Below are 24,122 nucleotides of genomic sequence, written 5' to 3' on the forward strand. Positions count from 1 at the left end.
GAGGAAAAGTGTATGGGAAAATTGCAGTAGAAAAATTACAGCACAAAATGGAAACAAATGTTCGCCGAAGTTGGCAATAGAGATGGTATGTATGCACCATTATGTAACATTACCGCTTTTACAATTAGGACAGTGGGCTGTTTTACTTACAGTTGCTTACTATGAGTTAATAGTTTGAATTAACTGCATATTTTAAAAAAGATAATTTAAAGGAATCACTGCCAATTCTGTGTATATTTCTTTAATTTTTAAAAAGCTAATATCAATTTTATATGAATAAATAAACATTTTGCATATTAACATCTTCAGGACATCGAAACTGTTAGAAAATGGACTAAGGTACCATCCCTAAGTGCCGGCGACTGCATGGAAATGAAAACAAACATAAATATAATTTATTTGCGTGTAATAAACCACAAAACAAAACTCAAGTCTCTGAGTGGCAGTCCCATCCCCATCCCCATATTGGTCCCCTTTCCGCAAAAGCACCGCACCATGCCATATACCCACCTATCATACTCGTATAGCATCCCATCCACCCCGTTTCAATTTCGGACAGCTGCTCTATCCGTAGCCTGCAGCTCGGCTCGGGAAATGCGGTAGTCGAGTGGAAAGAAAATAACAAAAACATTTGATTGTGAAAATTAAAAAGATGATTTCTCACACGCGCTCCCTGTCGTTGGCAGCGGCATCATCATCATGAAAATCATCATTGCTGATGGGTTCGGGGATGACGGCGGCAAACGCTGATGATGATGGCATTGGCACAGTGGGATAGCCAAAGTGTGCATCCTGCAAGGCATGCAAAGTGAAGATAAGTCACAAGCCGTTCAAAAGTCCATTTAATCCAAGTTTAGACTTCTTCATAGACCTCTTAATTCATTGCTGTGCGCATGGTCACACTTTTTCAAAAAAAAAAGGTGACCAGCTGCATATAGAAAACAATCTCAAGAGACTATAGAGGTTTTGCGTTTAATCATACCCGTTCCTTTTTTAGAGTTATATATATTTCCTTTTAGTTGTAAAAGGTTTCGGAGCATCCTGAAATTTGTGCAATATTTTCGCACACCATCTTCCACTGTGACTGCGATCTGATCCGAGTGGTCTTTGTGCAGCAGCCGACGCGAAAGCAAACATGCAGGGAGCAGCGTTGTGATGGCGAATGGCGACGACGTTGCATGTTGACAGATAAACACAAACAACATTTGGGATGAATAGGTAACGGCCGTGGCAACGGTAACGGCAATCCCGGCGAGCACCCCATTAATGCTTATTACACAACAACAGACGTCCGTGCCCGGGCCCGTGATTGCGTGCCAGTGCGATGGATTCCGGGATGTTTCTGCCGGGGATCTTGGCAACTCGTCAGCTCTGCAGCCCGGCAGCCCGGCAGCCCGGCAGCCTGGCAGTCCTTTCAGGTACCAGGAGGTCCTGCGCTCCTTGGGCGCCTCAAGTGTCGAGAGCGTGTCGAGCGAGTTCTTGTTTACCGCTGTTGCAATTGTTTTCGCCGTCATTATTATCGCTACGCTGCGTTGTTGTTACGTCATACCAAACCAAACCGAAGCGTATACCCCTCACATGGCCATAGTCATCCAGGGGAAGGTCCTTCGCGTGGTCCTCGTCCTCCTCATATTCATCGTCATACCCCCACTCGTCATCCTCGTCCTGTTGAGCGCTCAAGTGCTGTGGCAAATTCGTTTTGAACGTCACTCCAGGCGCCCGTTCGGATACGTGAGGGCATCCCGCTGCACTTGAAGAAACTAAACAATTTAAATACAATTAATGCGCTTAACATTGCTAAGTAATAAATATCGCATTCTAAAACAGCTTTAAATTTGTTTAGAGCTTACATCATATCATCATTTATTTGTATATTTTATTTCTTAACTTACATATTATGTAATACATTTTTTTTTTCAAGTGCACTCTCCACCCCTGCTTACCATGGTCCACCCTAAAATGTTCGGCTTGCATGTTGATTACACTTACTCCTGCTAGTATGCGCCCTGTCTCACACAAGCTGGCGAACTATGCGCTTTCAAGCTCTTAAGAACAGAGTTGAGTTGCAGGGAATATCGGGAGATGGGTTGGTGGGGGGGGGGGGGATCCATGGGGGGAAAAACAGGGGCCTCCTAAGGAACGTGGGAATGGCAATGCAATTTGTCCCGTGTAGTCTCGTGTCCTTCGGCTGCAGTTGCCTGCACTCGAGTCCTTATCTTATGGGATTACATTAAAATGTCTTCGGGACGCTTGGTGAAGAATCTGAATTGGTGGGCGTAGATGGGCGTGAGTGGCGCATGGTGCACGTTGGTGCTCGGTGCATGTTCCTCGTCAATCTTCATTCTGCCACCCCAAAACTGTTTGCCGACAACACCGCAGCTTGTATTTCAATTCGAGCAATGGCCAGCTGGGATTAGAATTGCCAATGCTGGCCAAGTTAGCAGTTGGCATATTAAGTATACGTTCAAAAGCTTCCATCCATCTGGATCGAGTTACTTGGGCACCCAACTTATTTTTGGTAAAATATATCATAGCTCTTCTAGCTATAATTTAATGTAATTTCTTTCGAATAGAGCGAGTTAATCGATTGCTGCTTTTGTAAAGTCTATATAATAATGTCTAAAGACGTATTTATATCATCATATATAGTGAATATTATGTAACATTTTCTATACATTCTACTTGTACTAAGTATCCTGTGCGTGATTTCATGCTTTTCTGTGGGATTTACTTAACTCCCACCCCAGAACTGCCCACCAGTTCAATATTACCTGCTCCAGAAGTGGACATTTTACTCCTAATTGGATAGTTACACCCACACAGCGAACATAATTACTTTGGTGGAGCGGCAAAGGCTACCTGCAACTAATGTCAACCGAAATGAGCCGAACTTGAGAAGGAAATGAAAGTAAAAACGCTTTCGATTAGCTCTCATTTGGAGGGCCCTCATAAAGGTGCACCCAGGTATGTTTCGTTTCATTTCGTTTTGGGCAATTAAATGCAAAGAAGGCCGGGCCACAGCCCAAAAAAGGTGTCACTCGAGTGGTTCGGGTCATTTCGCTGCCACAATGGACACTCTTTTTTTGTGGAGTGCAAAGAGGGGCAACTGTGGACGCAGGGGATTCCAAATTGGATCAGGCTAATGCTCGGCAACTGTCATGTGCAGTTAGGCAAACATAGCATAAAATACACACAGGTGCACTGGGAGAAACTACTATCGAAACTGTTTTGTTTTTTTTTCGTTGGGAAAACCTGATTAAGTTTGCGTCTAACAAATGCCCCTTAATTTGGAGATACTTCAATTTGAAACATAGTATTTTTTCTAAAGTGTAGATAAGCTTTTGCCCAGTGTAGCCACATACACACTGTGTATGACACTTGACGCTGAAAGTTAACGCACGCGACGCCATTAGGCGCAAGTTGGCCTGCAACGGCAAAACACCTAACCTCACTGCCCCGCCCCCTTATTGCTTGCCGCCCCCTTCCATTTCTATTTCCATTTCCATCAGGCGAGCAATACGACAACAACAGCAATGAAAGCAAACCGAAAGAGCCAAACAACTTTGAACATTTTCGACAAACATGTCACACATTCATATGCGCAACGCACCGCCCCCGCCCTTTAGTTGAAAAAATAGGGGCGCGGCACAGTGGGCACTAAAATATATGATAAGATGTATTTGTTATGTACCATATCCATTTAGGAAATATTGTTTTACTGCAAATTATTTTTGATTCCTAGTTTCAGATACTTTTCTTTTTCGTAATTCCTCAGCGAATTTCAGATTATGTTTTGTTGTTATTTTTGGGACTACCTTTATATATATTTTTGGCCATTTTTTAATGTTGCTTGCCCCACTGTCCGAGCACTTGACACCACATGAACGTGAGCACTATTCGAGCTGACAACAAGCCAAGATATCGCTGTCGTTTCTGCCCAGTAAATCCACTGAAAAATTATGATTAGAAACTGTTTCAAAATTAAAAAAAAAAAATTAAAACAGAAAAATTTTCATAAATAAATTTTTTAAAAATTATAATGTGGAATTGCTGTGGAAAAATTTCAAGTTAGGATTCTTATGTATATGGGCACATCCCATGTTGAAGGAAGTTTCATATATTTTAGAATATGTATTACTTCTAAATCAAATCAATATTTCTAGGTGTACCTCTGTTTTCTCGACAGTGTCGCGGCACCACAACATCGATCGAAATCGAATCACACGGCCGTGTTTTTCTTGCTTTTGCTGCTCCTGTTGTTGTTGGTCGGGGGCCCTTCAATCAGCTGTCAAATGAAAATGTCAAAATATCAAAAGTGAAAAAGGCAAAGTAAACTTAGGCCCGAGGTCTCGAGCCCATTATTGTGTTTCTTCCTCTGCTTCTATGCTGCCTTATGCCTTTTAAGAGAGGTCTCCTGTTCTCGTCTTGTTGTTTTTGAGTGTCCATATGTGCGCTTGTGTATATCTCTTTTTGTTTTGAGTGTTTGGCATCGGTCGTTCCGTCAGCCGATTCGTTAGTTTCAGTCAGTCATCCACTCGTCGCGTCATTCCGTCACTCAGTCAGTTCGTCAGTCAGTCGCCTCAAAGTGGCCCTAAAATGGGGGAGAAGCCTATTACAGTAGCAACTGGCATACAACAAACCGTCGATGACACATCAACTGATCGATTCAAAAACGGTGGTAAGTATATGCAACAATAAAGAAAAATTTGCAAAAAAAAGCGTTATCTGAAACTTAATGAAAATCATATGGAATATTTCATAACTTAAAAGTAAGCAATATATGTACAATTTTATTAATTCATTTATTTTGTATTACTTTTAGCATTGTATACACTTGTAGCGGTGTCGTTCTTATGTGAGCTCCACTGTATGTACCAAAAGCAGGCCTATACCTCAAACTGCAAGCAGGTCGTAGAAAGAAAAATCAACAGATAGAAACCAAAGACATTTCGTGCCTTTACAAGCATTAGTATATATATATATATACATATGTGGGTACATATACTGGGTACTTTGTATACTTTAGATATACTATGTATATATATATATATTTACTTGAGGCTAATACCTTCGCATTGAGGCTAGCAAGTTGATGCGTATCTGTGGTGCAAGGTGTTTGCCATTAAACGGCTGGATAAACAAACACATTCGAACTATTTCAGTCATCGTAGAGTCAGGGAACCAACCGAGCTCACAAGGACACAAAGGCTCAAACTATCGTTTCCTAATTGGGTTTTACGACTCCATAAACAAAGGCACACAGGGGACACTATTTCACGTAACTTAAGTTCGGAAAATTATGTGTTTAAACGGTATGTGAGTGGGGTAAATTTACGGTTCCACTGTTTATTTATAATATGTTCGAGTTTTTAGTATCGCTTAAACTTCATACATGTACTATTGAAAAGTTTGATTCAAATGGTCTTGTATAGATTTCTATTCTATATCCTTGATTACTGATGTGATTAAGCAAAGTCCTTTAAGATATTCTACCAACACCTTAGGGCGTATTGAAAGTGTTTGAAGGTAGATGAAAATCAAAGACAATCCGTTGAATAATGACGTTTGCTCGTTGGTGAAAACATGACCGTGACAATAATCGCATTTCCAGCGGCTGGCTGGTTGGCTTCCTCTTATAATTCGCCGCACCTTAGCAGCAAGCATCGCAAATCAATAACTCCGAAGAAACTCACGGGCCAAATGAACCGTGCGAGCCGAACAAACATACAACGAAAACGGTCATAAAAGTGCCTATCTATCCGTTGGTGAGATTGTGCGGTTTGTGTGTTGGACACCATTTATGGGATCTGCCCCATTGTACTATCAATATTTGTGGCTCCGGCTCCTCTTCGGTTTATTATTTTTGGCTTTGTGCATGGCATTACCACCGTTTTTACATATTCGGCGTGTGGGTGTTGCGCTGCTCGTGCTCTTAACGGGTTTCTCTGGCTTTAACGGTTACGGCCGCTCTTTTACGACACTTTTTATTGCTATTATTAATGCCCGAATCTTCCATTTTTGGGCGGTGCGATCTTTTGTGTGTGTGTGTGCGCCCCGGTGTTACCTTCAACTCGTCTTGAATGTGAAGTAATAATCGACAGCAAGCTGAATGGTATCATCGATTTGTATCTTCAAGTGGCTAACATCCCTTGGATACAGATTTCTAATCGCTTTTTTTTACACATTAAACTTTATTCGATTGGGAAAAGGAGGAAATCTTCTGAATCGAAACCAGTTTGCCGTAGAAGTGGGAATCTGAAGGTTGGGTCGTTAAACAACCTCACGAAAATGATATTTTAATGCATAAGAAAAAAAAACGAATGATACATATGTATATCTCATTAAATTATCTATTTTACAAATTTACAATCCGATATATATTTAAATTTTCATATCGCACTTGCTCTTAACGAGCTTCATACCATTTCAAGTAATATTTCAATCAAATTCGCGTCGCCGCTCCAAATTACAACATAATTTTCAGATCTTTTTGCCTTTTACAATTTCCGCATTACAAATTAATTTCTACGACCCTCCGACCAGCCACGCCTCCCGCCCACCCTCATACCCGAAAAAATGCCACCCAATAAACGCTGGAATATTAAAAAATTGAAATCTGTTTAATGTGTTTACTCGACCAGCGCAGGGGAAAATTTCATTAAAAGGGAAAGCTCCGGCCGGAGGATGCGAAATAGGATGTGGGATGTGGGAGTGGGCGTGGCGGGCCTTGTTGAGAATGGCGGCGGGATGGGTCGCGGGGGTCAGGCGGATGGGAAATTGTGGCGACTCATGGCGGAATCGTCAATTATGGCCAACAAGGAAAGCGGAAAAAATATTGTGTTCGATAATCAAACCGAAAATGTGCACAGCTTGAGTCAAAATAACGAAAGGGGGGAATCGGATCGAAAGGAGCGGAAAAAATAACAGGGCAACAAAAGGCGCAGAAAGCGTAGGAAAAATCGACGAGGGGCAGGACTTTTGAGCAGCAGGATATGCGTACATTCGACTTCCCCCTTTACTCACACACCCGATTTAATGACCAGTATACAAAAAGTACAAGGGTATAAGGTGTTCTCGGTCAACTTAATATATTTCGATATAACCTGAAGTAATGGTGGAAAGCAAGGAGATGACGCATTGATTTTAAAGAACTAGTTCTTATATATCTTATATATACTAGAATATCAACCTTTGTGAGTATAGAGTATATCTTAACACCTTCAAAATTTGACATGCCTTAATCTTATTGTGAATACATGGTATCTTTTGGTCTGATCCCAGGACTTTATAGTTTTTTCGGTTATTTTCCCAATTTTTTGTATACGTTTTTTTTTTTTTTTTGGCAATTTGCCACCCGCCGCACGCGTCGCCATCGCCGTTGACTGAGTCGTTGGCAGGCCCATAATTAAATTACACATATTTTAGTTTTGGTGCGTGTGTGCATGTGTGTGCAGGCCTGCTGACTTGCTTTTCCTTTCCATTGTGCGTCCTGTTTGCCGTTCAGGACCTCAGGACCGCCCGCCACCGCTTCCCTCCCCTCAACCGCCCCAGGACCATTTGGGCATGACTTAGACATCCGGAGAAACCGAAAAGTTGGCCCTGAGTGTGAAATTAAATATTTTCCTGCGCAATGTTTGCGCACAGAAAAGTGTGTAATCACCGAAATGGTGGCCTAAGTTATTTATGTAATTGCCACTTTTTGTTAAAAAGAATTCTATAATTTATAACAGATCTAGGCTTTGCTTTTTACAAAACTTTTTAGCATTGCCACCTTCCGCACCGACCACTGGAATTCAAATTTCCAGAACTTTAAAAAAAAAAAACCATTCAAAGTTGAAAAAGATGTTGGCAGATTGGAATTTATGCAGAATTTGAAACTTTATTCATTTCGCCTCACATCCGCCAGCACATAAACCAAATTTGAATAGCGAAGTTGTTCATTTTAAAAGATGTAATAATTTAAAAGATTTCCAGGCCTAAAAACTTATAATATTTCTGGTTATTTTTCATGACATCTTTGTGAGCGTTATTTAAATTGATTTTGAAACAATAAACAAACTGTTTAGTAAACATACTCATTATTTATTTATCGACTACCTAATGAATGCCATTTATCGAATTCGGACATTCTCAAGTGGTCCTGTAGTAATCTCTCTAAATGATCAATCCAATGGGTAAGGAACAGCTGCGGGCTGCGAAATGAGATGAAATCGAATCGCTGACGACTCACTCGACCGCAGCTGGAATCGGAATTGGAAGTGGAATTGTGACCTTGAATATGCGCCACAAGCACATGGACAGGAGTGGCAGGAACGGCAGGACTCGGATTACGAATGCGCTGCGCGTGACTTCCAGTTAAGTCCTAATTATGTCAGTAACTCATACGAGATTGCAAAGGATTTCTGGGTGGACGAAGTGAGGGGGAAGGGGCACGGCTGCGTGCCTGACACGTTCGCCGCACGGCGGTGACGCAATTTCCAAAAGATTTGCAACCGAAATACACAAAGGTGGCCCGATGTCCTTCGTTGCAGGATACGCTATACTCGTATGTGGTATACGCTCTATGTGCGCTATATGCTATATGCCGTATGCCATCAGGGGTTGATGCGCCACCCATTCGAAGCCATTTGAAAATATCTGAAAACAACTGCGGCAGCCGGCTCTCGTCACTCACTCGATGCCCAAAACAGATTTTACACTGAAAAAAACGGTCTAAAGTGTAATTTTCATTTCTGTATGTCATTCTTAAGGATGGCTTTTTTCCAAAAGATTTTTAATTCCACTCATTTGAGTAAAATGACCATTTAAAAAGGTTGACAAAAGTATAGAAAGTTTAATTAGTCTGAAGTAAAGTATAGTAAGTAAATAATTGGTTGTGATAAAATCACCGATTTCTCCCAGTGCATCTATTATAATGATGCGTTCCAAGCGGGCGTCGGTGGGCGAACAACCCCCGTATGAGCAGGACCTTCACTCATTCATTCATTCATTGTGGCATTCAGTCAGTGAGTCAGTGGGAACCCGGCCAGCCCACTCACCCAGTTATGAGTGTCCTGCGCCTCTCGTCCTTTCGTCCTGGCTTAGCAACAAGCGAAAAATTCCACTTCGTGCCATAGGTAAAACGTAGTGGAGTGAACTGAAATCAAATTGGTGGTGGTGCGTCCGATGCTCTGATCCCGAGATGCATCCCCCAAAATCGTCAGTGTTTCAACCCCCGATTTGATGATTCACAGCGGTTGCAAATGCCGTGGAAAATTCCACGCGTCCTTAAATAAATACGCATGTATGTAATACGTAACCTTCAAATGCGGAAGTAGCTACAAATCTACTAAGCATTTTGATTAAATTAAGTTTTTGAAGTTCTAGATTTCTGAATTTCTGAATTAAGATTTCAGTTTATTAGTCCCGATTTTGTCGATTTCGTTTTCATTGAATGCGCTTCCTCGCCATTAATTAAATTGGATTATTAATACTTTACTTATTTAACGTAAAGCTAAGAAGATTATACAAACAAACAAAATATTTAAAGTTCGTTGTGTTGGTCGCAGTGAGACAAGGATTCACCTGAGTGTGTCCTTCGCGTTTCAGACTGATTACGAAGCCAAGACGGAGGCAGCTCCTCCACTCGAGTACTTTCTGTTACCATAATCATCTTAATAATTTCACAACTCATGTCTTTATTACATTTCCACCGCCTTCCGGCACCGCCACCGCAATATAATTTCCCAGCTCTCAGGAGAATTTTTTAATTTCAACAGAGCAAAGTATCTTATGACGAGGAACCAGAGGCTCCGCCACCAAAAACCCAACAAAAAGAAAAAAAAACCCGAAAGGGGAAAGAGAAATTGTATCTTCATGCGTGTGCCCCGCGACGCGTTTTCATTCCCTAAGTAGACGCATTTTATCAAATATTTTCCATCTCGCGTCTTCGCGCCACGTAGTAATTTAACCCCTCAGTGCTTTTCTTGAAAAATATGACTGAAATAAAGCAAGAACTTCACAGCAGGTGACCGACCCATCAACCATCGACGGTGAAAGGGCAGCTTAGCTAATTTCCAAAAGGACTCTCAATCGGGCGTAAGGATGAAAATCAGTGAACGTGGCGGCACAATGTAATATCCCCTAATCCTTCCGAGGCAACAAATCAAGTCCTGTGTAATCCACTGGGGGTACGCCTTGATTGAAGTCTATTCTCAAAGACCTATGTACCTACAAAGGATCTAAGACCTCTTGGTTTCGGCTCATTCGGTTCTCAATGAGGCAGTGAGAACTTTGATTAAGAACGCATATTAACCAGTTTTCTTTTAGATTTACGAAGAGAAAAAGCAAAAGCATAATGAAATGAATGGCTCAACTAAATGACGTTGTTTTAAAATCGCTTACTATGTGAGAAAGAATATAATACAAATTATTCAATTTTTTTATTGCCCATTCCTAACGAACTTAAAGCCATTCCCCAAGCCATTCCCATTTGTATTTTATTATTTTCGATCTTCTGCCGACATATCATCCATCTGTTACCAAAAATACTTGTCGTTGCGCTTGGTAATTTTAAAATATGTGTGATATGTTTTACTCGCGATATAAAATTATTTCCAGCATATTTTCTCTGTCACATTTATGTGTTTCCTCTTAGTATTATGAACCAAAACGAAATGATGTTCCCCTAAAACGATTTCACTTTTCAGATTTAAATATAGAACGGCCTTCCAGTAAAACTAAGAACAGGTTCCGTGCTGCACCCGCACACATGTTTACGAGCCAAACTAATTTTAGGTTCCATCCCGAACGACGGAAACATTTGAAGGTCTCCATCCTTCATCCAGTGCAGCTGCATGAAATCTTTAATTGGATGGCGTTGGGACCGATTGCCACGAATTAGAGACCATTCTCACAGGGGACGTTAAAAAGGGTTGGATTGTGGATGCGAACCAGTACCGATTCCCACGCACCCAAAGGTCCACAGTCGGTGTATGAGGAAAATAAGAGATTATTGAAATGGTTTTGCAATCAATTGTTAACAACTATCTTTTGTTAAGCTCTTTAAGTTAACATTCCCAAATAGAGGAGTAGCAATTGTTGCTAAAGGCAATTATGTGGAATATTCCAAATCTACCATTAATACTGAAACTTTTCTATTTCAATAAAAATTAGTGTAATTTCTTAAAAGAAAATCCATTAGTACTTGTTATACGTAAAGAAACAAAATAAATTTGTAACTCTTAGCATAGCATATTAAGTGAATTGGAAATTATGATATTAGTAATTAACCATTGTCAAATCACTAATGAACTGAAGAAAAGGGTATTCCCAGATTCGCTCAACGAATCCAGTAGTTTCGTATCTGTTCGAAACTTTGCTCGTATTTATTGAGATAGATTGATGATCGGTGATAACCCGCCTGGCAAATGACAACAGCCGGCAGTTTTAGTTGATCTGCCGTTGAGCGAGCGTGGTTCCAAATCAATGCATGCGATTCAAGTGCCCGCCGGTGGTTCGTCGCCTGGTGCTGCCTCCTACATTCCCTGCGTGACCTTTGCCCCCGATCAAAATGAATCCGTAGTGACGAAGCAGCGGATAGGAACGCTCGTGGCGGAGCGAACAGCCCAACATCGCCTCTTCTACGGCATCGAGGTGATGGCCAGCGATCCGAGTGGCCGGCCAACCTGCCTGGACTTTAATCACTTCCTGCCGCTCCTGCCCACCTTCGTGAGCTTCGTTTGGCTGAGTCAGCGGTACTGGGACGTGGAGCCAGTGGGTCAGGTGGAGAGCCTTCAGATGGCCCAACACCTGGCCACACGCATTCCCGTGCTGCCCCATGTGTCCGCCTATCGAATGAGTAGGCAGCGACTGGATCAGTTTTTGGCCCTCAACTTTAGCAGTCTTTTGGCCGTTCGAGGGGATCGAGTTCACGAGGATCAGGATTTCTCGATTAGCTACCCCATGGTGGAGCAATCGATACGGCAGAGGGGTGGTAAGTTAATTATTAATTATTTATCACTAAATATACTCTAAAATCACTCTTACACTCGAACCAGAAACAATATCAGTCTGTGTGGGTGGATATCCAGAGGGATACACTAGTTTAGGCGACATACCACAAAATTCAGCTAAGAACATGGAGTTTCTAAAGGCAAAGGTGCGTTGTTATTTGTGCACATATACAAATTACATATTTTATAGTGTCATTTTATATATTTGAATAGATTGATGCTGGAGCAGATTGCATTATCACACAGTTATGCTACCGTCCCGAGGTCATAGTGCAATTTGTGAAGGACTGTCGAGCAGCTGGAATCTCGGTACCCATTGTTGTGGGACTGATGTCGCATGAATCCTTTCGCTCCTACTCAATGATCGAGCAAATAACCGGCGTCCATCTGCCAGATGATTTGCGAGAGCAACTCGATCAGCTGCATAGTGCCCATATGAAGGATATGAAGTCTGACCAAGATCTGATAAGAAGGTTCTTTGTTAGCCTCACCGTCCGAACGATTCGTAATGTTTTGGATGCCGATGTGGGGGTTTGGGGCTTCCACTTCTTCACACTCAACCGCTTTAAGTCCGTCCAGGCTGTGCTGCAAGAACTTCGAGATCTGGATCTGTTAAAGGATTCTGAAAAGGATAAGAAAGGCTACGAAAAGTGATCATATGTCAGAAGCTAATAAAATTAATTTGATAAATATTTGCGATTCTTGTATCTGTGTTCATGGAGTTCTCTTAGAGCTCTCTGTTTTTAAATCAAAATCCCCAGAGTGTGACTTGGTGAGCAATTTACCAGGATCTGCGCAGCTTCCAGATCCAAAGAGTGCGTGCCACCCCTTTTGGCTTGACCATTTACAAGCTGCAGTGGAACAATAACCAATGATGTGACTGACATACCTAATGACCAGTGTTCGGTCTGCAGCTGGCCAAAAACGGAGTGTGATGAATGGATTGGGAAACCCTTTACCACCTCCATCCCTTTCATCTTTCATATGCGAAATTTTGCAGCTCCGGTGCGTCATCAACGTCAGTCAATGTGACAGGCGCTTCAAATCGCAGACCAAGAAATGCGTAGATATTTCTTGATGGTTCTCATCCGGAATAATAGAACTGTTGCGTCATCGCACCTTCCATCGGGACTTGCCATTTGAAATCAGGGGGTTGACGCCCCTCCTCCTCCTCCTACCCCCCCCCCCCCCCGCACAAAGACGCACTGAAAGGTCCTTCTTGACAAAAGCAGCATTTGACATTTGTAACTTGCGGTTGATCGGCCATGGAGAAGGGATAAGTGTTAGCGGCCACACGTAGAAAAATAATTGCAATATAATATATAAGTAATATATAATAAGTAATAATAAGTAATATATATAATATAAAAATAAATTTTATTGGAAATACACAACGAACTTCGTTAGCATTTTAAAAAGATTTAAAGTCGCTTTGAACAGTAACCAAATATTTTTGGAAATGGGTACGCAATTTGTATGGGAATTTCAGCTTAGAACTACCTGATCTTTCTCAGTGCACCACCAAGGGGTTGACTTTCACCGAGGGGGCCCCAGATGACACTCAGATGGAATCGGGGCTAAAAGGTTGTGCTGCCACCGCTTCAAATCCGACGCTTGCTTCTTATTTTCGCTTATTTTCGCAGCTGTCGACTGGGCCTGAAAAATGATTTGCGAATGCGAATTTCCTTCCTTTTCTTCCGGCTTTTGGATTGAGTTTCTCGGTGCCCGCGCTGTTGTGGCGGGGGGATGGGGGGTTGTAACTCCGCTTTGCAATTATTTATCGGCAATTAAGCCAAACAAATGACGCCGTTAGAATGGACAATGCGCACATTGCGCATACGCCATGTCTGTCAGTCAACGTAACTCTTGGGATTTTCGGTTCGTTATGCCGGCTTTCTGTGCGATTTGAACTTTAAATTTGGCGAGTGCTTTAAAGAAAGTCCTACGATTGTGTACATACATACATTGTAAGGTGGTTTGCAATACTTAATATGCTATAATACAGATAATAGTATACGAGTGTAGTATATGGTTTACTTGTTTACTATTTTACTATGTTGACTAGGTTTACTATGTTACTTGTTAACAATATATTTATTTTCAAATTTTCGATTATTTTAGAGTATTTATATATATTTTTCTTTTTTTTAATACTTTTTATAGACAAAAAGTGCCGTTAATTTTGCTTGCAACTGCCCCACTGTTTGCGGCAAGCACAAGTGTATCTGGGGAATACGCTCCGATCGATCGGTGAAATGCAATTTGTGCGGCTCATTTGTTTGCCTTTTCTTGGCCCCCTTTTGTTTGGCCGTTTCTTGATTTGCCATGCGTCGTTTAATTTTATTTCAAAACAAATAAGCGTAAAATGGGGAAATCTACGATAAATGAAACCAAACAGCGAGCCTATAAATCGGTGTGTGCTCGCAGCGGAAGAAAAGCAAAAGATCAGCAAGCAAAGGCAGCGAAAAAGATTGCCAGCAATGGAAATTTGGTTGAAATTTGCTTCGACTATGAGATATCTTATATTTCTTGCACTCCAATCTATATCTTAATTTAAAATAAATATAACAAAATTTTTGAATCAGTCGAGTCTAGTGTATTATAAAATTTCCTTACTGTAGTTTGTTATACTTCTATACAAATTCGAGAAGAAATAGCCATAAATAAAAATAAATAAAAACCGGATGGTCACGTTTCTCTGCCGCAGTCGCAGCGGGCAGAGCTAGCGGCAGAGAAAGCAGCAGCGATCAGCTGGACGAACTGAGTTAAATTTTTTAAAAATAATCACAAATTTCATCACAATCACATAGACATAGTTCTCGAGCGCTGAGAACTAAGAGATCAGCTTTCTCTTGAGTGATCGCGGCAAGCTCAAGAGTGTCAAAAAATTGAAAAAAAAGAGAGCAACAATTTCCACTCAATTGCTCTTAAATTGGCGTGAAGATCGCTCAAGAGCGAAGTAAAGAGAGTAGAGTCGAATAAAACGAAAAGTACATGTACCACGATTCTACAATTCTGAAGAGCACCAATTAAAAAACTGTATTAACATTAATTTAAAATTATATAAAAATAAACTATGTATACTATTAAACTCTTTCGTCATTTCAAATAATTTACAAAATTAAATAATATTATTTAAAGACTACAGAAGTTTTGTTACATGACCTTTGACCATTAGTCACTGTTATATATTTATGTTTTAGTGTGCCGCAGACATTGTCTTGAACATTGTGCTTGTTTTGCACTAGAAGCGATATATTGGCTGCAACGGCAACATTGCTAATTTGCGACCTGCCCCACCGCAATTTGCATACACCGTGTGCGTGTACGTGTGCGCACTAAATTCGCATTCGTAGATACAGATACAGATACATTTGCAGATACACGAACTGAACGCATGCAGAGGCGAAAAGCTTAGGCAAAATTTATGGCAAATTGTAACAATTTTTAATTAAATTGCAGCAAGACCAACATAAGGAAAGTGCCGCACACACACGAACGCCGAGTAATGAGACTCTGGAAAATCGGGTTTATCTGCGGACTCAACGTCAGTTGCCATGCGGAAAATTTAAGTTAGCTTAATTTAGCGGTTTATTAACTCCATAATTTAGCTATGGCGTAATAAAAATTTTTAAAAATACCTATGCCTAATCACAAATAACTCTTATCTACTCATATTTGTTTTACTTTAAAATAAATACAATTTCAAAAGAAACTTAACTAGATAGATACACAAGTATTTATATTTATGTTTGTATGTACATACCATATGTACATATGTACCGGCACTTGTCCGGCATAAAAGTGTGGAGATTCTGGGGGCAATATTTACCTTCTGGGGAACGAGACACGCACACATGTTCCGTTTGGCGGTATAATTTATGGCCAGACTCAAGAGCGATCAAAAATAAAATGATTATTTTCAGAAGGAAGCAACAGAAATAATAAAATCGAAGCGCTACGCAAATTATAAACAAACGTCAACGAAGAGTCAGCTACGAAAACATCAACAAGCTACGTAAGCAGCCCCCGAATGCGATCCTATAATATCAATTAGGATATACCGTGGAAACACAAGGTGAAGGCCATTGCTTTCACATTTCTAAAGAATATCTTAATTACCTGCCAATGCAAGAAATTAGTGTGTGAAAGCATGAAACATTTCGATTTTACCTACACAATACTAAGAACTCACTAAAATACAAATGAGGTCCAAAAACTTAATGACAAGCTTAAGACATACATAGCCAACATTCGCATGAATTACCATTTCATACAGCCCAATATGCCCCACTTACATAGTTTTGAAGGCAACCAGAACACGATTGCAGTGTGCCTTTTGATCTTTTTTTTTCTCATCTGCGTTGCTCTGCTGCATTTCACGGATAGTCAGATAGTCGGATGCAAAGATACTTGCTTCTATGTATACATACATATACGATATGAAAGGGGGCAGACTTGTGTGTGGCCTGTCAGCGGCGGAATTGGTAAAAGAGATGCGGCAAGTGAAAGACGTCCGCAGAATTGGCAAACATAAACCGCAGGCGGCAGGCCAAATCGGAAGCTGCACTGAAATCGAAATGAGTGAAGAGGAAATCTCGTCCGAACTTGCGAATCGTAAATTGAATTTGGCATTCGGATCGTCCATTAGCTTTTCACACAGTCTCTGACGCAATTCGCACCCGTTGCCACCACTGATTGCCATATTATAGCTTTCGTTTTGGTTTAAATCTCGAGATGGCTGTGCAGCCAGTACAGCAGCTGCTTTTGCCAAAATAATTAGTTTCAATATGTGCACAGACAACAAATGGTAAAGGTAGCGATTTTAGAAAGTTTGGATATTCTGGATTTACAAAGCGTTTTTCAAACTTTTAATTCAGCTTACTTACTTACTTATTATTTGGTTTTACTGATGCTATCATTCGATTGTACCGGGCTTATATGGGCATGTCCTTGATGCTCGTTTTAATAAGCCGCTTGAATTCTGAAAAATTACTAACATTTTTTAGTATTCCATTTCAAGCGGAAACTGCAAGTCAGAAAAAAATGCTTGGTGCTCAATATCGCGATGGGAATCGCCCATTATAAAATTGTAATTTCATTTCATTTTGCCGCCTTGCGCGCTTACGTAAGCCCCATAATATTCCCCTTAACAACAACACAATATTAAAAGGTGCACCCTAGAGATGTAACTAGAATTCAAAATCCGTACGGAGATAATAAAAGTAGATAAGTTTAAGAAATTCCTAGCAGAATTTAAGTAGCATACATCTTTTTAAATTTTTGTAAATATTTGCATTTCAAAACATTGAATAAACTCATTCAGTACATGGCTACATATTCAATATTAATAAATGTCGGAGTTTCAGGAATTAAAGGATTTTGAGGACACCCTTTCTTTCTTTCTTTTCGCGAGCTTATAAAAACTGACATAGGTTTCAAATGAAAGCCATGCACATCTCTAGGGCCACCAGGCGGGGGGGTTTTCATTCGGATGGAGGGGCAAAACGACATTTGTGCCGCCTTTTTGCCTGCAATTACACGGCCAACAGCTAACTGCAAAAGTGCTAGAGAAAAATACAACAACAAAAAAAAAGGCAGCAACAAACGCTAAAATAAAATCGCGCCAGACAAACTGACGGCACCGTGTGATTTTATACCCGCTGCGGTTGAACTGCCATGCATGGTCGTAGAAGGGGGCGGGGGGAGGGGTCTCTCAAATAAGTAAGTTGCCTTCCAAAGATAAGTTGGCAATGAACAGGGATTTTAGAGCTAAACATATTCTCTTTAATTTCTTTAAATGTTACCAATATATATTTTATAGTGGTTACGCCCATGTTGGCATTAAAAGGCGGTCTGTAATAAAGAAAATTGTACAGCATGTCAATAACGAACATATGCCCTACGAGAAATATTGGCAACATGGAATAGCTAAATGATGTTGAATTTTTAATGGCAAATTACTGGCTATATTACAAGTGTGCAAAACTGATATCATGGTTTCCATAGTAATAAATTTTAAATTTTAATTAGTATTTTTAAACAGCTTTCAATAGAAACTATAAAAAGTTATTACTCATACTATCAGTTTACTGTGCAAACGATTTATAAATATAAAACTATAAAAGAATACCATGCAGATATTATACACTGAATATTTGGCTAAATACTCCAATGACTAGCCCATTTAAAACGAATATAGGGCATTTTATCTTCGGCTCTCACAAGCCAATAAAAAATCGGTCGAAAGAGCGATCAGATAGAGATCCGTGCAATTGCAGGCCAGATCGTGGCACTTTTCACAACATCGCATGATTGATGATTAGTCATCGACCGGTTTCTCGATTGTCGCTCGCCCAGCAACAGCGACAGCACGCGAGTTGAAGGTTCGGCGGATGGGTGATTATCTGAGCCACAGCACCACCGGCCAGGCCAGAAAGTACTGTTACTCACCAGTCACCAGGCAACAGTCACCATTGCCCACAGCGATTTCGAATCGAAGATCGGCTGGCCACAGTCTAGAGTCGAACTTTAGCCACAATTATCACTGGAGGCAAACAAAAAAGCAAACAAAAAAAAAAAAAACAAATAGCAAAAAAAGATTGTAAATGCCAGCAAATTTTCGGCTCAAACAAAAGTGATCAGTTGATGATGATGAACACCAATCTGTCAAATATATCATATATTTTTATAAAACTCTGTAAAGATTTTATTATTCTATCTAAAAATCAAACAGTTTCATTTACAATCACGCTTTAAGTTCATGCCGCTTTTGAAATTGAATTTATTTAAATTTTAATTTTCAATTTCAATTTTGGATGAGTGTGGCAGCGGCGCCCACGTCATGGTGATTGGGAGTGACGCCTGGTGTCTCTATCGATCCTTCCGGACATGTGTCGCTATAAGGAGGGTGATTCCTTTGACGTCGCCGCCGTCCTATGAACCGCACGTGTCGTCGTCCGATTTTCCGTTCTACGTCACGGTTTCTTAATATTCATATGTTCATTCAATGGCGACATCAGAGCAACGTGTCCCATTGCAATATGATATGGCCTACGTGACGTCTGCTACAACGTGCGGCGATCAATTGACCAATTTGGGGAATTGTACTTTATTGTAATTATTGTATGGCTACTTTTGAATGAATATAGGTAACTTAAAATTCACTCATGTGTGAACGCAAAATCGATTTTGACCACGTTACATCAAACTAATCAGACTATTTTAGTAATTCTTAAAAGTTTATTCATCATGCTTGAAAAATAGTCTAAGCCTTCATCGTTTTACAAGTGACCTTAGGCCAATCCGGATCTTGAAAGATAGTTTTATCTTAAAGATAGTTTACTGAAAATATATCCAGATGCTAGATTCAGGCAAATGCACCAAACCGATGGGAACCTCAAGAATCGTCGTCTAAAACAAGACACGATACAAGTAATTAAACAATTGCACTCCAATTGATACACACGCTCATTAATTAAATTAAATTGTGAAGGAGCAACAAACAATGCACGCGAATGCGATGACTGATGTGAGAAGTCCGCACTGAAAGAAAAGCCATCTGAGTACTTACATACTGCTTCTAATATTTTTAAAAATCGTATTAAACAATGCCAATGCCCTTCTGAAAACTTTCGAAAATGATATTTTTTCTGATATGAATGGAGACCATTGTTTCTCGCAATGTTTCTCTGTGCACCACGAGGAGTACAATCAATCAGACCAATTAGTTTTAATGGCCCATTGCCCAGCGGAGTCAGCAATTAAAGCCAGTTCTCGGCCAATGCAATTGAGCTCCTTTTGCCGCAGTATTCCTAGTGCGATTTGGGGAAAGCTATTAAGCTTTTAATTGGCTCCCGAATTTTGTTAAAATATATACACATACTATTAGTCACCATTTTGGCCATCATTTTCGGCGGATTTTTTTTTTTAGCTGTCGTTGACCTTGGTTTGTATGCATCAACGATCTTCAAACGTGCTACTCCCGAAAATTGATCAAACAATTCAACAGCTGTTCGCGTGTGCTAATCGAAATTTAACGGCTTGTCAACAATGCGGCTTCTGTTCGGACTCAGTTAATATTATTGTATAAAGGTTTATAACCTTTTTAATAAATTCGTAGTCCAAATAACCTTTTCATATGTTGCTGGTCTAGAATTGAATCATCAAAATGATCTGCGCTTTAGGTAGAGATTACCAAAGTTCCAATCAAACGCTTATTCATTAAGTGAATTTCTAGTTGATTTTTGTTGAAGTAACATCTATATTAACATTTTTAAGTCTAATTTCATGCATTTTTACGATTCAGGCAACACTGTTTTAACAAGCAAGTAAGAAAGCAATAATTTAGTTATTTGCTAATAATGGCATACAACCGGAAGAATAGAAATGTTTACAACCAGACCGCCTTAAGAAAACACAAATGAGTGATTGACAGAAATGGGCTGTTACCCATCTGCCTTTGCAGCAAACAATGAAAAACTGTGCCTTTCTTCTCTGAGTTTCGGCTGTCCGGAGATCACTTTCGAAATATTGGCACAAGTGGTGTCCTGAAATATTCGAAATCGGAGCCCACATCCTAGCCAAACCGGAACCTCCCGCTGAAAGGATTGAGTAAAACAATGGATCGGTTTTCCAGAATCAGCTGGCAGCTGTAATTTCCGCACGTGACTATCATATAGTTGAATGAGAATATGTTCGAATCCATATGGATTCCGCTTCTTAGCAGCTGGTTTTTCGATGATAAACGCATTTGAAAACCAAAATAATATATTCAGAGCGATTTCCGGTTCCGTTATGTGTGTTGAAAAATTAGATGATTTCGACTTTTATATTGCAATTGATCTTTGTACCGGAAACATGTTTTATTACTTTCGAATTGAATTTTATGGTTTCTACAAAAATGTATATTAGTTTTATTACTGCGCCTTTTGTACGATTTGAATAGTTGCATAGCTTGACTTCCACAGTAGTCATATTTAATTTAATAAGAAGCATATCCTATATACTTTATTTATGTTCCTATCCTTAAACTATCAAATGTGCATTTCAATGGGAATCGATCCATCTGTGGACACCAGTAGATCGCTGCCACAAGACGTTATTAACTCGCTCGCCGAAGAGATAGTAAATGAATCCGAGGACCATGATAAGGACAAAGAAAATTACTCTCAGCTGCCAGGCGATGCCGCCCAGAAAGGGATACACCCAGATGTCGGTCCGGAACCAAACGATATGTATCCACACCAGATATCCCAACATGAAGGCACCCAGTCCAGTGAATCCTCGACTGCGTTTCGGATATTGATGTCGTGTAATACCCAACTCCACAAAGGCATAGATTACGACGAAGGTGTGCATGGTGTGGTTCAGCCAATTGGGATAGACCAGGTCCAAAAGCACCGGATATATCACTTCCCGATCGATGGCGAAGAGTGTCCAAAAGGTGAGACCCACCGTAAGGGCCAGAGGTACGGCAAAGGTGGCGAAGATGTAGTCTCGCAGCTTCCTTAGAGATCTCAATCGGAGGAGGTCAAAGGTCAGCGCCAGTGTATAGTACCCCAACTGCAAAAGGCCGCACAGAAACGTCATGTACTTAAACTTGCCACCAATCGGTGGCTCCAGGCGCAGGGTCACCGCCACTTGTGGCAACTGGGCATACCGACAGTCAAAGTAAATGGCATAGCCCAGGTGAACGGTGGCCGACAGGTGGAAAAACAGGCGAGCCCTGTTCGACAAATTAAGTCGCTCCATTTCCGGATAGATACTAACGCATTTGTCGATGGAGCTATGCTAATGTGGTGCAAATCGATCCGGCATAGGGAAATAGCCTATGACCGAAACGGATTCGCTAGAATAGTGATGCAAAATAAGCTCTAATTTTTACCAAGTTGGGTGAGAAAGTTTAAATAGGTTCCATTGAAACAAATAAATAACAATTTCAACCATGTTTCTAGTTTTGTAATCTACTCAAACAACTATTTGAAGGAAACACATAAATACCGTATCTAAAACTTATAGATAAATGTGAGTTTGGATATACAACGTATCAATTTCATCGTTAGTTTAATTATTGACCCACTGCGGAACCGAAAGGTAAAAGGCGATGAGTATTGACTCAAATGGAAATGGGGAGTTTGCCGTTAAAACTACAGGGGTGCGACCTTGGACACAGCTGATTCGTTTGGTCAGAGGTCCTTCAATTTCAGGACCAGATGTTGCGATGAAAATGAAGAGGAAGGGTCCACCAACCGCAGGCAATCAAATGGATGTGTGTTCCGTAAATATTTGTTTGTTTTCCTTTGTCGGCCGTGCAGATCTCAGTGGATAATTAGTCAGGCCCATCACCACCATATGTCCGACGAAAACCATTCGTAAATAGTTAAATTACCTTTTTGCCAAATTCGATTCAGCCATCTGACGGCGAAAGCGAGAATAGGTAAAACTATTTGTTTAACAGTGACCTGATAATTATTAGTTATATTTAACAAATATTAGTAAATAATTATAAATATACATTATATCTCGGAATACTGAATCAACTAGGAAGCCCAAAATTATATCTTATTAGCAGTGCAAAATAAAAGTAAAAATTTCAAGGACTTTTAGCTGGGTTTTTTTTAGTTTTTTAATAAATCCAGCTCACTTATCGATAAAAACTAGCTCTTAAGTAAGTCGACATCTGTTTGATTAGTAAGTCTTTGCTGTTCGAATTTGAGTCTATTAGTTAAATAGTGGTCTGTTACTATTTATAAATTCAATTTAAGCGTCTGTCCATGGTGATAACCAAATGGATTTAAAAACGAAAGGAGTCGCAAAAACTCAGTGCCGTGACGCAAATTTGGATATTCGAATGCCTGCGAAATATACATATGTATATACTATATAAGAACGATGTGTGCCCATACAATTATGATCCGCACTGCCCAGACTAATTGGAGCAATGTTGTTAATTTTTTAAAACCGTTGTCGGACACGTTTCGCTACGGTCATTGCGACAGAGTTATTTAAATATAGGCAGACATTTCTGGCCGATATTTTCGCACATAAAAACGGGTGTACAATATTTGGCAGTCAAATAAATGTATCAATCCCTTTAGGACCGAATGTTGCAGACTGTTTAGTTAGCACTTGTATGAACTCTGAGTTTGTAGGTGTATTGAGTGTAATTACACTATAAATAATCTATTGAGTTTTATCACTTTGTTTAATATAAGAATAAGAAAACCATGTTTAAATCAACTTAAGTTGGTTAATTAATTTTACAGACACATTTTTATTTTCGTATAAAAAACACACTATATATATTTCAAGGACGTATACATACTCCACATATTCCACTCTAGATTTTAAAGGTTATCAAGCATGTTCTTAGAAACTTTCAAAGGGAATACCTAAAGAAATTGTTAAAGTTCCTTATTTTGTTTCCCCTCACAGTTTCAGTTTCGTACATAATTAATGTTGGATCATCTTTTCACTGTTCACAAGCTTTGTAAACACTAAATCCAAAGCATTTGCCGCCTCTATTGAAATTTCCAAAGCCAGCCAAAAACTGCCGCATAATATATGTACGTACATTTAGCTCAGCGACTTTGAGATTCAAATTCTGGAAGCAAAGTTCACCCAACCCTTTTCTGGTCGCCAAGAATTTTCTCTAATGACTTAAACGCGGTAACCACTAAAACATTTACAGCGCATACGGTCCTGTTGTTCACTTCTCACCACCAAGGTAAAAACCACGATGCCCCATAACAACCCAACCACCCATTTTCCATTCCCCTTCGGCACTTAAATGTAAAGAGTCGCATTTTTGCGCAAATTTTCCCCGAAACCGCAAGTAGAAAACTCATTAGACGCAAAACGTTTTGGCGGAAAAGTAGGCTGGGAAATTACACGATGGCTGCTATGCCATCGGTTGTGGGAGCAACTTGGCTGATCCACTTGTATGGCCAAACACACTTATGCTTGAGAAAATGTACATATATGTCGAATATAAAGGATGATTAATATTTAAACTACAAATAAAAGAAAGAAAGATGTGACAAAACTTACTTCCACTCGTTTAGTGTCTGCAGCAGATAACTAAAATATAACAAACATGTGCATATGTTCATTATAATACTTTTCATA

General features: G+C 40.1%; 2 protein-coding genes and 1 long non-coding RNA gene across 3 annotated transcripts; 2 read left to right on the forward strand and 1 right to left on the reverse strand.

Annotated features, from left to right (window-relative positions):
• Positions 1–11,442: 11,442 nt before the first annotated feature.
• Positions 11,443–12,680, forward strand: CG7560 (uncharacterized protein). The gene is made up of 3 exons (NM_140205.2): positions 11,443–11,974; positions 12,039–12,139; positions 12,207–12,680. Exons 1-3 carry the CDS (start codon positions 11,467–11,469, stop codon positions 12,645–12,647), a joined length of 1,050 nt encoding a protein of 349 aa, NP_648462.1. The 5' UTR covers positions 11,443–11,466; the 3' UTR covers positions 12,648–12,680.
• An 8,299-nt stretch (positions 12,681–20,979) lies between these two features.
• Positions 20,980–21,761, reverse strand: CG6149 (uncharacterized protein). Its single transcript, NM_140206.3, has one exon. The coding sequence runs from the start codon at positions 21,744–21,746 to the stop codon at positions 21,042–21,044; it is 705 nt and encodes a 234-aa protein (NP_648463.2). The 5' UTR covers positions 21,747–21,761; the 3' UTR covers positions 20,980–21,041.
• A 173-nt stretch (positions 21,762–21,934) lies between these two features.
• lncRNA:CR44548 (long non-coding RNA:CR44548) lies at positions 21,935–22,491 on the forward strand. Its single transcript, NR_124891.1, has one exon. It is a non-coding gene; the product is annotated as a long non-coding RNA:CR44548 (long non-coding RNA).
• The last annotated feature ends 1,631 nt before the right edge of the window (positions 22,492–24,122 follow it).

Source organism: Drosophila melanogaster, chromosome 3L (assembly GCF_000001215.4).
Source record: "Drosophila melanogaster chromosome 3L".
NCBI lineage: Eukaryota > Metazoa > Arthropoda > Insecta > Diptera > Drosophilidae > Drosophila > Drosophila melanogaster.